This window comes from Cryptomeria japonica, chromosome 1, assembly GCF_030272615.1.
Source record: "Cryptomeria japonica chromosome 1, Sugi_1.0, whole genome shotgun sequence".
NCBI lineage: Eukaryota > Viridiplantae > Streptophyta > Pinopsida > Cupressales > Cupressaceae > Cryptomeria > Cryptomeria japonica.
The window spans coordinates 664,380,962-664,398,411 of record NC_081405.1 but is presented as its reverse complement, the minus strand read 5'-3'; the positions used below and the strand labels follow the sequence as shown (position 1 = coordinate 664,398,411).

Here is a 17,450-nt window from a genome sequence, read left to right as displayed (position 1 = left end):
AATAGCAACAAAACAATGCGAACAAAATTCCATTGATAAAGTGGAAAAAAAAGCTTTACACAAGAATGCGAATACATGAAAAAAAAACAATTTTAAATGATATTTGAAATATGATAAAATTACTACAATTGAAACTCACTCTTTTTGGTTTCCAGCAAGCTTCTTTCTCTCCCACCATGTAGAAGCAAATTGTTATCTGCAAAATTAACATTCAATAACGTAAGTTTAAACTTGTACAACTAGCATAATATAATTTGGGTAAAATTGAACCTAATGCAATCCAAAGATAAAGTCGACTATAACAAACTTGTTAGAAATAAACATGATCTTAAACACATGATGAATCGCTATTTTTTCATTGAACATCAAATACTCTTCGCCAAATTTTAACAAAAATGAAACGCACATATGCTAATTTTTGTAAATTTGAACTTGAAAAAGCTAAAACTGACCTAAAATTTATGAAATTCGCAAATGCTGCTGGACATTATCAAAGCTTTCAATGTCCAAACTTCAAACCAGTTTTCTAAATCTAGATAAATAAATATTAGATAGGTGAAGCAAAATTGAAATATCAAGAGGATTGATATGGTCACCTTCCGAAGTGGGCTTGTGGAAGCAAAACTTTGGTGTTTCCAAAAACTTATTAGTAAATTGGATGCATGATATTACCTTCCAAAGTGGGTTGAGGAAGCAAAAATTTGGTGTTTCCAAAACTTATTGACCCAAATTGGGTACATGCTCTTAAAGGACTCTCTCCTTGGTTACAAGCTCAGATGCAAATGATTGCTTTGGTCTATTGCGAAAGGTCTAGCATGAGCTTTCCCCTATGACCTTATGCTCCGTTCTTTCATTAGTCATTAATAATTGTATGGAGGGTTTATAATCATAGATCATCAGTATTATGGTAGAAGCAAAAATAAAAGCTCATAATTTTAGGGGTTTCTTATACAATGGAGTTGGAAATTACCCAAACTATTTAATAAGTTTTTTTTTTATAAGTTTGTGGTACCATTAAAAAACATCTTATGAATTTTGGGATGTAATGTTTTAAATGGAGTATATGGCCACTAGCTTTTGGAAAAAAATTAGGTAAATTGTTAACTACATTTGTTGAAAAGTTTTAGGTAGCTCTCATCCACGAGACCATAGCTTAAGATGACTATTTATCGCCTTTGTGCTTTACCCAATTATTGGAAATATGCCCTTTTTGAGATATATGAAATCCATAAAATCTTATCATATTTTTTTGCAACTTTTTTTCCTCAACTCTTCTCCTTGGCTTCCATGAGTGAAATTTTATTCCCTCAAGTCTCCTTCGTTGCATGGTGTTTGTAAAAATAAAGAATCAAAATCACATGATGAAATCCTATTTGGAGTACCATTAATTGTAAAGTAGTTGAAATCCATCTTTGTGATCACTAAGAAATAAGATGTATTTGTTAGGTCGATTTTGAATGAGGATTCGAGAGCATCATCCCCAAGCATTGTCCTTCGAGGTGTAAAGAACAAAGTTTGATAGTTGTGATGAGTTTCAAAGGGATTTCTCTTGTAATTGTGAACATGATCTCTACATTTGTGTGGTTGAGAAGTTTCTCCCCAACATATATTACTACATAGGGACAATTTATTCTTCCCATGAGAACCATATTTTATTCTAATGCAAAGGCAAGGGACTTGGAGATAATAACTACATTGTGGGTAGACAATAGTGTGGAAAGCTCTACAAATAAAGTGAGAGCTTTTCCTCTTCCCCATGACTGGAGTAGCTTCAAGAAAGGTTTGGATTGCTATATGCTCTCTATATTCCATTTCCAAATTTCAACAAGGCTTGAAAGGTGGTAGCAAATAAAAGTGGCTCCACATTGAATATGCCTTCCCTAGGCAAATTCTCCTTAATATTCTCGTTATCGAAACACCTTCTAGTCTCTAATATATGGTTACAAGAAATAGTTGCAACTTCTCTACTTCCTTTCTTACAAGGATGGGCATGGACCTTATGAACCTTGAGTTGTTTAAAGGACTTCCCAAATCAATGGAGGACTTCAAATTGATGGGCTTGGATGACAATCAAGATATGCAAGTATATGTTATGGAGCTAAGAATTAATTGATTGATTTCGTTCGTTGCAATTCCTCTTTCTTAGTAGCCATAGATGTGCAAGTATATGTTATGGAGGTAAGAATTAATTGATTGAGTTCGATTGTTGCAATTCCTCTCTCTTAGTAGTCATGGAAAAGAAAATCTCAGGTCCATATTAAAATCACCACCCCCATGGCAAATAATGAGGTGGTTAGGGTGGTAGAGGATGTGGCCTAGGGCAGAGAAGCAAAAGACAAGGTATAGCTTGGGTGGGAATCACAATTAGTTGATGGATATATATGGTGCTATTGGTGTTGAGGCTATGGTAGTGGATGACACATCAAATGCCCAACATTAATGGAAAGTTTAGGTGGCACCATGGTTTATGTCAATGACAAATTTTATCTTACTTTACATGTAATTTTTGTTGGAATCCAAGAACACTGAGAGGGGGGGGTGAATCAGTGTTCTATTAGAATGTAAGATTTTAGCCTTTTTAAAACATGCCTTCGTCAACCGGTAAACATAAAACCATATAACTAAAGTAAATAAAGCAATCACATAAATCAACACCATAACACAGAGAATTTATACGTGGAAAACCTCAAAGAGGAAAAACCACGGTGGGATTTGTGACCCACAATATCAATTCACAGGCCATATGAAGAGATATTACATAATAGGGGTCTGCACATGTAGGAAGGCACATTGCTCCTCACAAAGAGTCTCACTGACTACAATCACTTTCTGATACAAATATGCAAAACTGAACTCATATAATGCATCTGCTATGCCTGATTGAGTTTTGGTTAAAGCTCTGACTGTTTCGGTTCTAAAACCCTAAATCCTTACCGGAATAACATACACTTTGTGAGCACCTCAAAATCATCTACAGATCATTACAAAACATTATTTTCACATACATAATCTTCTAATCTCATGTGTTATATTTCAAAATGACCTAATAACTGACTTATATACCCTTACAAACATTCATGTCATATGTCGGTTACATTGATAATACAAAAATGATTATTCATGTCGGCTCATTACAAGTATATATGAATTATAAAATGTTTTGCAGGTGAATACCCTTTGTCGAATCTCCAAGTAACGTCGACCTCCAATATCCTTGCCGGTTTCCAAACGATGTTGGCTTCCCATACTGATACCTAGTTTGCCAGTAACCTTGAAATCCTTAATGCCCATGGATGTGAATGTCGAATGTTAATGTGTCTGCCAGATGTGAGTGCAAACCAAAATATGTTGCCTATGTTGCCAGTAATGACAACCAAATGAGTGTCAATTGCCAACAATCTCCTCCTTTGGCATTGATGGCAACACTCATGTGAAAAATGGTTTCAATTTGCACTGCTGAACCTGAATTGAGAATCTGCTCCCCCTGAGCTGTATATGTCATTTGAAATCTGATCTATACATATACACATATTTCTTCTTCTATTTTTCACATACACCTCTCCCCCTTTGGCATCAATGTCAGAAACCAGTACAAAGAATGAATAAATCAATGAAATTTTGTACAAAAGAATGTTCCTCAAAATTCTTACCGGAGTTGAATGAGCTTGAAAACTTTTGTACAAGCATTCTTCAAAAACTCCAAATAAGTGTCCCAACTGGATTTGAATGTCCTTGATATTGACACAAGTCCATTTAGGACATATGCATGAGATTTTTTCTCCTTGATATCTGCCGGTGTGGGCTTCCCTATCATATCTATACACTCCTTCTTATGTACATTTAGTGTGTCCAACCGGGGACTCACTAACCCTCTGAGCTCTTTAGCTCTCCGAATGATTTTGTCTCTGTCTCTTTCAAGAGCTGAAATTTGCACTTCTAACAATAAAATCTGACCATCTACCGAAGTGGTTGAGGAATTTACACCATCAAAGTTATTTACAATGCTAGCAATTTTACTTTGAATATCTTTAATACTTTTATCTATATTTGCAGTAAGTAAACTTGAGTTGCAGCATACTCGAAATATATTTGTACATTGCCTCAAAGCATTATCTATCAATTTCAATCTATCTGTAATCTGTACCTTGTCCGATTCAATCAACTGATCAAAAGTGGCCCTTTTGGCATGAGCAAACCGGTTCAGAGCATGTCGGTTAGAGATTTGCTGTAGAGATTGAAATTCCTTCGAGATATGCTTTGTCAGCATCTTGAGCTTGTCGGATGGGCTTGCTCCCTTGTCAATCTGGCATTCTGGGGCTAATTGGTGCAAAATTGGAATGGAATGATCAATAGTTTGCTTCTCTTCTGTCCCTTCCTTGATCATTTTCTGAGCAACAATCATCATGAGTTTAGTTGAACTCAGCTCTGTTATGCTCTTCTGCTCAACATTTACAATGGTAATTGCCAACAATGGGGTGGTGGTTGTCGGTTCCCTGTCGGATTCCTCTCCCTTTTTCTCTGAGGATTATGCAGAAGCACTTATTTCAGTCTGAATTTCCTTTTCTTTTTCTCCTTCTTGATTTTTCTCTTGGTCCTTCTCTTCTAGTTTATTTCCTTCAATAACATCTTCTTTTGCACCGGTGGCTTCGCCACTTGGTGTAGCATTTGCTACTACTGGTACCTCTTTTGTTGTATCCTCAACCTGTACACTTTGACCCGGAGGACTATTGTCCTCAACATCTATAACCTGTACATTTTGTGTATCTACCAGTATATGTACACTAGCCTTCTCTACCAGTATCTCCTCTTTATCCTGTACATTAGTTTCTGCCGGAGATTCTACATTCAATTCCTTGGCATCTTTCAAAATTTTGGGTGGGTCACCCACTACACCTTTGCATTTCCCATCAATCAAGATGTCTGTAGTGTCAGACTTAGGATTAGCTTCCAGCAATGTGAAGAAACCAGGGTTATCAACAAAGAATTTGACCCATGCCTCGTGGGTTTCACTGATTATTTCTTTAACTCTTCCTGCCATAAGGCTAACTGTCCTGTGCTTGCTACGGAAAATTGTTCTATTTGCAAATTCAAGGCACATATCCAACTCTTTCGGGATAATTGTACTACAAGTAGTTAATAATTCTTGAATATTTATGTGCTTGTCTTCCTCTACAACGGATAATATTTTAGCATCTAGATTGTTATATAGTTGTGTCGGTATTTGCTTTTCAATTTCTATTAAAGCCTTCTTGTATATGTCCACATGTAACAAAACTGCTTCCTCAATTTCTTTTTTCTCATCATCATCCAAGTGTTCATAATAAAATGGAATGTTGTTCAAAATACCATCCTTAGTTATCTCATCTATCAACTCATCACAAGACTTAGGTGGAATGATTGTTACATTATCGGTTTCAATAGCTGCATCTATGTATTCCTTCTTCTTCTTACCAGATGTTGCAGGAGTTTCTTTTACTGGCCTTTTCTTCTGAGTAGGCTTCCTCTCAGTTGGTTTGCTTGCCGATATCTTGATGGTTACCTTTATTGCCGGTTGCCTCCTAGGCTCCTCAGCTTTCTCCTTTGGATCTTCAACTTTCTTTCTCTGCACCCTTTTGAAAGATAGAGGAATTTCATCCTCAGTCTCAATATCATAATTGATTGGTGCAAGGAGGGCTCCAGGTTGTTTCCTCTTCTTGACTACTTCTCCTTTGGCCGACGAGGCTTCAATTATAGTTTTGATATCTTTAGAAACTTTTTCAACAAACTGACTAAATTTCCTCTACTGTCTCTCTCTTCTTCTGATTATATTCTATTTGAACTTCATGTTCTTTCTGCTTAACAGTTCCAAAAGTTTTTTTTGATTCATCTACTAGTGCATCAATGAGTAACTTGGAATCTGCATCCAAAATGTTTGCATCTACCTCATAACCCATTTCCTCAATCCATATCTTTCGGGGAGTGACGACTTCCATAAGAGTTTCATCCTTCTTCACCATGAAATAGATTTCAGTTGAGTTTTTCTCAACTATGTGCTTTGGAATCCTTTCTCTAGATTTTATGGCCTTTTGGAATGATTTGAAGTAACCCTAAACTTTGTCATCCCTTTGTGTTCCCAAACCAGTGATAGCATCCTTGATCAACCTCCTTACCGGTATATCAAAGGCCCATTGCCTTTTGCCAAAATCCAGTATCTCATTCAAAAAGAAGAGCATTGGACATACTATGAGATTCCCATAACGAGAAACTCCCTTTTTTTCTCCCTTAATCTTGCCTAAGTTTATAATCAATTCATCTTTCATCCATTCACATAGATCATATTTTTCATCTTTCTTCAACATTTGATAAGTAGTAAAAATGCAAGAACTAGAAATAGAGTTGAGTCAGTTTGACTGGGTTACCTTGCTACCTATTATCATGCTAACAAATTTGACATCTTTGTCAGTAATGGTACTGACCCTCATTGACCGATTATCAAATGTGGCACCAGTGAGTTTGTTGATTTGATCATTTGAAATCTTCTTCTCTGGTTTTTGTCCAACTTGTGATAAACCGGTGATAGCCCTGATTGCCTCCTTGGTGATCTTGTGGGGTCTATCCAACCAGATGAATTCGCCATGAACCCTGCTCAGTACATACCAGATTATCTTGTCCTCAAACTTAGGAATGTCCAAAATTTCGGTTAACCCTAGGTTTGCAATATGCTTGAATTCGGGCTTGATGATACCAGAGTCACTCAACAGCTCAGAAATGTCCATTGTCTTGATTTCAACTGTTCCCAAGTCCTCCAAGTTGCAGTGAATGTAAGCTCTAACATCCTCAACATAAACAACACCCTCAAGAACCCTAAAAAAGCACTAACCGAATCATCCAAAGTAGCAATATGTGGGCATCTTTTGAATACAGGTCTCGGACAGTCCTTGACCTCTACTACAATTGGATTTGCACTGAAAGGAGGAACAGAAGAAGAACCGGCCTCCATTTCGAATGATTGAGCTGCGAAAAATACCTGAGAATAGTTGTCGGTGACAAACCCTAGATACTTCTTTCGAATGCAGGTCATTGATGGATGCTCGCTCTGAATCGCCTTAGACTCGCTCTGAATGCAAGGTGATAAAAAATGAAGTGAATTCTTCCTTTTAACCTTCGAGAAACCCTAATTTACCATTGATATAAATGCCTTCCGGTGAGACATACCAGATCCTGATTCAACATATTTATGTCGGATGAACCTTCTCAAATGTCTGAAACTACCTTCCAGATCTCCTTCTCGAGGAATATGCAGGATTTTCATGAGATTTGCCTACCCCTAAGGCATCTGCCCTAATTACTGGATGAGCTTCTTGTCGGTGTAGGAACATTCTGCTTTATCGATTGAGTAATTGAAGTAGTTCCATCTCCCGTTTGATCATCTGATTTCCTGACCCATCTCTTGGTATGATCATGTTGGATCTCATCGATCTTTTGCTTCCCTTTCTCATTTGATCCATCATTGCTAACCAGTGGATTTTTGCTTTTACAAAACTTGGCTATGTGTCCAATCTTGTTGCATGCATAACATGTAACATTATTCTTTTGAATTGCTTTACTATATTCGGAATGATTGCTTGACCTGCACTGATTAGCTATATGTCCAAACTTTCCACATGCATGGCATTTTACATTCATTCTGCAATCTTTTGTCCTATGACCATACTTATTGCATTTGGAACATTGATCGAGAATAGAATTATAATTCTGATTTGCTCTATTTCTACATTGTTTAGCCATATGACCAAATTTATTACAAACAAAGCATCTACCATTGAATTTGTGAGCATTGAGGTGCCTTACCGATGTCCTTTGGTTCCAGTTATTCTGATCATTCTACATACCGGATGTCGGGTCTTCAGTTGCAGTATCAGAGCTCTGACCTTGTTCAAATCCAAGTCCTCTAGAGTCTCTATTCTGCCTTTGGCTCTCCAATAGTTCATTACGTTGTGCTGAACTAGCCTTGAATTTGTCCTTATATTCATTTGCAATAGTCAAATCTTCTCTTAGGATTACCATCTGTCTTTCAAGTTCTTGTTCATTGTTTTGGAATTGCACTAATTCTGTTCTCAACACATCATTTTCATGAGCCAATCGGATGCATTCTTCAGATCTATCCTTCAGTGATCTAGTGAGGTCTTCCTCCTTTTTCTTTCTGTCTTCAATTTTTTTTGCCATCCTCATGGTTAGGGCTTGCATTTTATTCTTTATAACTCCATTTTCTTGATTCAACTTCTGATATAGGTTCTTCAAAGTATCATTTTCTTCATCATTTTGATCTTGCAATTGTCCACACAGTTCTTTTCTTTTGGCTTGAGCATTAGATAGCTTTTCTTGCAGAGTGATAATGAATTCTTTTGCAGATCTAAGTTCATCCTCCAACTTTATGTTCTTAAAATTTTCAACTTCAAAATCTTCAAGAGCAACTTCAAGTTGCCGCCTCAAACACATCTCCATGGATTCTGGATTTAGGATCTCCCTCAAGCTATTAGGCTTCCTCTGAGGCACAAAGCTCTGATACCAATTGTTGGAATCCAAGAACACTGAGAGGGGGGGTGAATCAATGTTCTACAAGAATGTAAGATTTTAGCCTTTTTAAAACATGCCTTCATCAACCGGTAAACATAAAATCATATAACTGAAGTAAATAAAGCAATCACATAAATCAACACCATAACACATAGAATTTATACATGGAAAACCTCAAAGAGGAAAAACCACAGTGGGATTTGTGACCCAAAATATCAATTCACTGGCCATATGAAGAGATATTACATAATAAGGGTCTACACACGCAGGAAGACACACTGCCTAGAGCACACTGCTCCTCACTGACTACAATCACTTTTTGATACAAATATGCAAAATTGAACTCATATAATGCATCTGCTATGCCTGATTGAGTTCCTAATAAAGCTCTGACTATTCCGGTTCTAAAACCCTAAACCCTTACCAGAATAACATGCACTTTGTGAGCACCTCAAAATCATCTACAAATCATTACAAAACATTGCTTTCGCACACAAATGATCTCACATACATAATCTTCTAATCTCATGTGTTATATTTCAAAATGACCTAATAACTGACTTATATACCCTTACAAACATTCATGCCATCTGTTGACTTACATTGACAATACAAAAATGATTATTCATGTCGGCTCATTACAAGTATATATGAATTATAAAATGTTTTTCCGGTAACTACCCTTTGCCGGATCTCCAAGTAATGTCAACCTGCAATATCCTTGCCGGTTTCCAAATGATGTTGGCTTCCCATACGGGTACCTAGTTTGCCGGTAACCTTGAAATCCTTAATGCCGGTGGATGTGAATGCCAGATGTTAATGTGTCTGCTCGATGTGAGTGCAAACCAAAATATGTTGCCTATGTTGCTAGCAATGACAACCAAATGAGTGTCAATTGCCAACAATTTTGACTATAATTATATAATAATTGTTTTTTCAAACTATTTTTAAATTTTTTTTTATAGAAAGCATAAATATATTTCTATTTTGTTGGTGTTGAAGAAGTTGAGGAAATACAACTTCAGAGATCCCAAGAACACCTGCATGCAAATACCTGTCACAAGAGAAGAATGGAGGCACATAAAGCAAAAAAATATAAATGGTCTAAAGAAGAAAATTATCATTCAGAAAAGGAATCAATTTAATGAACAAGTACAATACAATTCTTATAAAAAGATAATGGCAACCCTAAAGGTGGGCAACCCTAAAGAAACCCTAAAGGGATAATGTGTATTTAATAATTAGAATACCTACAATATTTATTAAATGTCTAAGTTTAGCTTAAGCGTAGAGTTTAATAGACTAATAATTAAATAAATAATTATTAGCTAATGCAAGATAACTCTAACACCCCCCCTTAAGATGAACTTAGGGAGTAGCTAAAAAACTAAATGCATGAAGCAAAAAATGCAACTACATGATGAAGACAAATTTGGGTCCCGCCAACAAGGCCTGATGAGGTACCCAAATACAATGAAATCTCTATAAACTGGAGAAATAGAGAAAACCACATGGGAACAAAACTCTTCTCCGAAAAGAGATGGAAAAGAAGAAGAACATCACTGAAGCAGGAAATAGGTGCAAACACTGTCGAAGAGTAACTGCTGATCTGAAGAACCTCCACTGAAATAGAACACGACCAGGTAGAGAAGATTGTAATCTGCATGAGTGCCCTCAAATGACACTACTCGAATCAGATGGCTAACAAAGGCAAACAATTGAACTCGATGATACAGATGGCATGAGACACCAAAACCTGAAGAGCTGATCAATCGAACCAAGGAAGCATTATAACCAACAGGACAAACCTCCCCATAATGCTGAAAAGGGAGAGAGACAAGAACACTGAAAATAACGACCAACAAGAACTGCATGACGACGAACCAGGAACATCGAGGGTGCAGAGAAAGTACATGGTGTCGTGGAAGGAACATTTACTTGACACACATCATGAGGCAAATGTCATGGAAGAAACATTCACTGGACAACAATAGATGACAAACAAGGCAAATATCAACCCCCATGGCACTTTATAAGTAGTGCATGTACAATAAGGCACAAGATGTGCAAGATCCCAAGTAAACAATGCGTGATGACACTTTATCTCAGTGCGTTTGCATAAATGAAATGCTACAATGATAAGAAAACTAGAAACATAAAGAAGAACCAAAATAGAGACACCCTACTCAGAGAAGAGATCCCAGGACCTGAAACAACCAAGATATCCACCAGAGTGCTGAAAAACAAAAAACTGAATAAAATATGCATGGAGCAGAATCTGGAAATAAAACTCATATGGTTGGAAAGTGCACAGAATAAGCTTTCGAACTATATAAAGTTTTTGAAAAATGGAGTTTGGATGCTCAAGTTATGTCTCCCGGAGTGCAAAAAGGAATTTCTAGGTTTGATAGAAAAAACACCATCAAAAAAGAAAAATCAGAAGATCAAACCTCCAGATCTAGAGAGAGCTCGGAAAGAGTTTTTCTATGATATAAGGTTTTTGAAAAAGCGCCTCCGTATGACCAAGTTATGGCCAAAAGAAAAAACCCCTCTTTTAGGACGAAAATTTTCTGACGCATTTGCAGGTACAGTCATACAGATTTTTGTGCCTCATAAAGCGTGCCAATGAAAAATTCATGGCCCAGATGCACTTGTCACCGAAATAGGTCGAATTATAAATCAAAGTGACTGGAAACGCCATTCGGAAGCCAATGGTGAGGTTTTTTTTTGCCCAAACTGCTCTAATTTTTTTAATGATTTTTTTGACGAATTTCTCGAAATTCATGCCAAAAAAGGCAAAACCAAAGAAAAAATTTCAGAACCCAAATTTGTTAAATTTAAACAAAATTTATATGGAAATGGGGGTTTTGGGGCATTCTGAGCTCAATGGTGATTTCCGTTTGAGCCCAAAATGATCAAAAACAAAACAGCTACCCCATATCCAATAAAAAACTCTGAAAAAACTTGAAACCCTCCAAAATTTTTTTCTGAAAAATCAGGAACAAGCAGCAGCAGATGTAGGCTCTGATACCATGAAGAAGTTGAGGAAATACAACTTCAGAGATCCCAAGAACACCTGCATGCAAATACCTGTCACAAGAGAAGAATGGAGGCACATAAAGGCAAAAAGCATAAATAGTCTGAAGAAGAAAATTATCATTAAGAAAAGGAATCAATTTAATGAACAAGTACATTACAATTCTTATAAAAAGATAATGGCAACCCTAAAGGTGTGCAACCCTAAAGGGATAATGTGTATTTTATTAAATACCTACAATATTTATTAAATGCCTAAGTTTAGCTTAAGCGTAGAGTTTAATAGACTAATAATTAAATAAATAATTATTAGCTAATACAAGATAACTCTAACAGGTGTATGTAATCATTTGACCGCACATTTAAGATATGATTCCATTGGACTTTTTTTTATAACCATGTTTACTAATTCAATGTGAGTTCCTACTTAAGAATCATCCTTTCTAAAAAAATTCAAAAAGATTATATTATTAACATAGATTTAAAGTAAAAAAATATGATCATATTATGTAAAAACAAAAATCAAGTATTGAAAAGAGTTATCTATATTTAAATAAATTATAAAATAAAATAAAAAATTAACTATTAATATAGGTAGGTCAAATACATCTATTTAAAAAGATTAAAAAAATAACAAAATTATTTTATTTATTTATGAATTGTTTTATTTTACTTTAGAACTATTATATTTACTACATACATATATGAACACAAATTTTATTTTACTTGAAAATCATTTTTATTTTATTTTAAAATTATTTTATTTACTATATAAACACATAAATTTTAATTTACTTAATAACTTTTATTTTTTGTTTTGAATTATTTTATTTACTACATCTGTATTTTATTTTAATTGTTTCAATTTTTTAAATTTTTATGTACTTTGTACCAATTAAAGCACCTCAATATAATTACAAATATGAGATAAGAGTTTTTCTTTGAGTCAAAGACATATAAAGAGGTTTGTCATTTATTACATAAATTAAATAAAAAATATCCTTAATTGATGTGTTCATGTATAAAACCAGACATTATTTTAAATAATTTTTAATATATATATTTACTTTAATTTAATTAAGAATTAAATTAGATTTATTAATGATAATGATAAATGTAGATAATTGTTAGTTGTTTAGGAAATAAAATATAATAAATAATGATATTTAGTTTTGTGATAAAATAATGAATGTACTTTGGTTATGACATTGAAATATAAATATTTCAAGGTCAAGAGCAAACTATTACAGTTTGTGATTTATCTTGGGATCAAAATATCTTTTTGTTTTTTGTGAGTTGAATTTAGGGATCAAGTTAAGTCCATGCTTATGAAATGTCACATACCTATTGAGTCCCAAAACCACTTGTCCACTTCCTAGAATCAAACCTCACCCACAAGGCCACAATTATCATCGTTCAAGTGAAATCAGTTCATCAACAAACTATGGATGATTGAAGGTCAATCCATGAGAGTGGGTTATATCTCCTATGCTTAAAGTTTAGCATAGACTTGGGAGGGTATTCCGAAGGGTATACCTTAACATGCATTGAAATAATATCAAATGAAAAATAGTAAAATAATGACAACCAAACCCAACTTGATGTTTTAGTCCCAAAGACTCATTGAATTGAGGACAATTGGTGCTCTCAAATCCCCTATATAGTTGATACAATTGTGCAAGCATGACCCACATGGAAATATATCTATTGAGTTTTCACTTAAGAATAAATCTTTAGTTATATCACAAGCTCATGATTGCATACAACTACTCCTATTCCTAGATACTATTGATTTATGCTTTTTTTATGGTGTGATATTGGTGCATGGTTCCAAATCAATGCCTATCTATTAGGCAATAGAGTCATAGCACATTGACAAGGAAAAAACTAAAATAAAAGAACATGAGGCCAAGTATTTACATACAATAGAGATCATGAAATTCTAGAACAAAACATACTTAGTAATCCATGACATAATCGAATGCATCCATACATAATATGAGAAATATTATTACAATGCTTACAAAATTTTCAAAGTGTGGTTACACTTATTCAACTCAGTATTACATTGATGTTAGCAAACATGACAAGGGTAAATACCTAGCCATGACGAATAAATCTTCTTGAATATACACCTAATGCCTTGGAGACATTATGCAAATAAACTCACTTGCAATATTAATCTTCTCTTATTCCAAAGACTTGTACCCACAAAATGAATTGGAATTGCATCAATGGTTGCCTTGCAAATTCCTTTGCATTTGAAGACCGCATTTGAACCAACCGCTTTCCCAATAAAATAAAAAAATCACAACATATACCTCTAGGCATCAAACCATAATTGTTGCACTGTAGCACATTCAAAAATTGTGGTTGAGGATAAATCCTACCAAATATGGGTGTTCAAGATTGATGGACATCTGCATTCAATTCTAGTAGCTAGGTGAAATGGTGTCATGAATGATGGCGAGGAGGTAGTTGGAAAAGAAGTGCACAACTAAATTCATGAAAAAAAATGTTATTTGATTTATTAGACCATTAAAAGATTTTACATTTAAAAAATTGAATCCTTGATAAAGGAAGAATTCGTCAAGGACCAATCCTTAGCCTACCATAGAAACACATACCAACCAAACCAAGTCACTAGCAAAACTACTGATAAGGCAAAAGGAAACAAGTGATTAGGAAGTTGGTAGCTGAGGGAAACTTGGAATGGATTTTGAGAAGGGTAGAGTGAAGAAGAAAAGCAAAAATTCTAATTCCCGAAGGACTAAAAAAATATTAAAGAAGGGATAAAAGAAGTGTTGAGGATTGGCATTAGGGATAACTCTTACCACATACCCAAGAGAGGTATCAAAGAAAGGAGATCCCAAAATGCTGAAAATGAAAACTAGGCATTATGAAGAAGGAAGGAAAACATCGGGGAAGGATGAACCCCAAAACTCTGACAAGCTTTAGGCTTAGACATTTTGCAAATACCTTGATGGGGTTTGAAGGAGACAAAGGAAATGGTAAAAAGGTAACGAAAATCCCAACAAGCCAGAACATTGACAACATTGATATTTAGCTAGTTTTACAAGGGTATGAGTGATTAGTTGGGGTTGATAGAGAAAGCATGCAAGAATGAGGAACACTAATAGACCAACAAATCAAAAAAATCTATATTTAGCTAATTTTGGATTTTTAATTGGGGTATTTGACTAGGACATGAACATGGGATCATTAATACAACATTCAGAGGCACAATAAAAGGTAAGATGAACCATTCAAGCTTTCTTAGATTAGTTATGCATAATGGGTCACACATTACTAACACACATAAAAGGAAGAGGCTCAAGCAAAATGACATGACAAAATTGAGTCATGATAGTGGATTTTGTTGGGGACATGTACCTCTTTCAAGAACAATGAGAATCTAGATCTTTGAGGGGACCACAAAATTGGGAACAAAAGAAATGGGTTTGACACATGATGAACAACCAAACTATGTGGATGATGAGATCATAGCCCAATTAGAATGAAAAAACATAAACAACAAAGTGCTGACAATATGTAGGAATTGATTATGTGTTGTCATTGATGTCAAGACTGTCCCGGTTGGTTGCTGACCTGTTCCGGTTAGACATAGTTTTGGCTGAGGTTATCAAAGATTCTACTCTGGTATGTTTAGATTGTTAGATTCGGTTTTGGGAGGTTATCAGTGATGATTTTATGTTTGTCATATTTAGTTGGTTCATGATTTGGTGCTCTGGAAGCTATTTATTATGTTCTAGTTTATCGGTTGATATTCTTGGTCCCGATTCATAGTACCGGTTGGTGATATTTGATGAAATGGTTATGTGGTTTTGATCTGGCTTCTATAAATGATTCTTAACATGTTGAAGGTGTTCTTGATCGCGTCTCAAGTGTTTGATGGCTTCACATTGGTTGGCATGATGATTTGGTGATCCTATTTGGGTCCGGTTGGTTATTCTTTGTTATTGACACTGAGGGTTTCTACCGGTTGGAGTAACATGTTGCAATTGGTCTTGGTGGAATTTCCAGTGGATATAATTGTTTGGGAATTTGAATTAGGTCTATGCTATGTAATGTAAATCATAATATTGGTCTGGTGGTATCGTGTGATGTAATTTTTGTAATTATGATTTATGGGTTGAGGGTTTAGCCAACCTTGCTATCAAGGTTGATGAATTGTATAAATAGGTGATATATTCATGTAATATGTATGGTAGAGGTTATGTCTACATTATTAGAGAGAGGTTTATGTGCGAACAAGGATATATCATTCAGCGAAAGGTTGTGGAGAGTTTGGTGTTGCAGGGCAGACATCTGTGCTTAACCGGAATAGTAATCAAGCATTAGGAGATGCTATTTCCACTATTCATTTCCTCCGAATTGTAGTTCGATATTTATGTAAGTCAGTGAGACTTCCCTTTTGTGTTGAGGAGTGTCTTCTAGGCGGTTGGCCTTATTGCAAGTGCAATCCCCATTGTAATATTTTCACATACTGTTGTAGAAGTATTATCTAATTGTGGGTAGGGTTTCCCACCATAGTTTTTCCCTTTACCAGGTTTTCCATGTCAAAAATATTGGCATTATGTGTTGTGTGCTCTCATGCTTTATCTTTCACTATGTTGTTTTCATTTTGTTCTGGTATAAGGTTTATAATCAACAATAATTTTTTTAACTTGTGGAAAACTGATTCACGCGCCCCCTTTCTCCCCCCACTCCCCCTCTCAGTTTTCCTCTGGTTCATTCTAACAATTGGTATCAGAGCAAGGTCCTCTCTACAAAAGCTTAACCTCTTGAGGAGATCTGATGGCATCAAGTTCTTCATCTAATTTTTACCAGAAGGAGAGTCCTAGATTTGATGGTACAAATTACAAATTATGGAAGGAGCAAATGAAGATTCATTTGAGATGTCTTGGAGCTGAAGTATGGGAGATAATAGAAAAAGGTTATACACCTCATGATCCTACTTCTGGAACTCCGACACCTGCTGATAAACATAAGAGAGCTGATAATGATGTCAGAGCAAAAGAAGCATTGTTAAGTGCCCTATTAGATGAAAAATTGTTGAATGTCATAGAGCTAGAAAATGCTAAGCAGATCTGGTTGAATCTTTAAACTCTATATGAAGGTGACCAAGTAGTAAAGATTGCAAAACTTGAAGGTTACCGGGTGAGATATGAAAATTTGAAGATGAAAGAAGATGAGAAGATAAGTTCTTTCATGGATAGAGTGAATGAGATTGTCATGGGAATCAAATGCCGCGGTGGAACAATTAATGAGGATGAGATTGTTTAAAAAATTCTAAGAGTTTTACCTCTAGCTTACAAGATGAAAGCTACTGCAATAAATGAACTCCGGACAATGTCAAATACCCCTATTACCAGAGATACATTACTTGGGAAATTGACTGCTTTTGAACTTGAAGATCTTGGATATCAGAATGCTACTAAAACAGAAACTACATTTAAAGCATCTGCCTTTGGTAAGCCAAAGATAGATTGGAAAGAGTTATATGCTAAGGAGATGGAAGACATTGAAAGAGAAGATAGAGAAATTGAAGAATTGGAAGCCCTAATTGCCAAAAGAATCCCTAAAGGATCGGTTGGAAGTAAGTATGAAGGGAAAGTTTCATTTAAATGTTTTTCATGCAGTAAGATTGGTCATTTTGCTTCTAGATGTCCTAAAAGAGCTGCTAGGAATCATGAAAGATTTATGAGGAATTATAAACCTAATCCAGAATATTAGATCAAACCTAAATATAGAAGGTATAAGGACATATCATGTTACTATGCTGGTGATGGTGATTTTGGTATTACTGATGATTCTGATGATGATGAAACTGTAAG

General features: G+C 35.3%; 1 protein-coding gene across 1 annotated transcript in view; it reads right to left on the bottom strand.

Annotated features, from left to right (window-relative positions):
- The window catches only part of LOC131071973 (GPI-anchored protein LLG1), a 55,444-nt gene that overhangs the window by 13,165 nt on the left and 24,829 nt on the right, over positions 1 to 17,450 (bottom strand). The window contains exon 2 of the mRNA XM_058007966.1: positions 140 to 196. Coding sequence (XP_057863949.1) covers positions 140 to 196 — 57 coding nt within the window. The remainder of the gene's footprint in view (positions 1 to 139; positions 197 to 17,450) is intronic.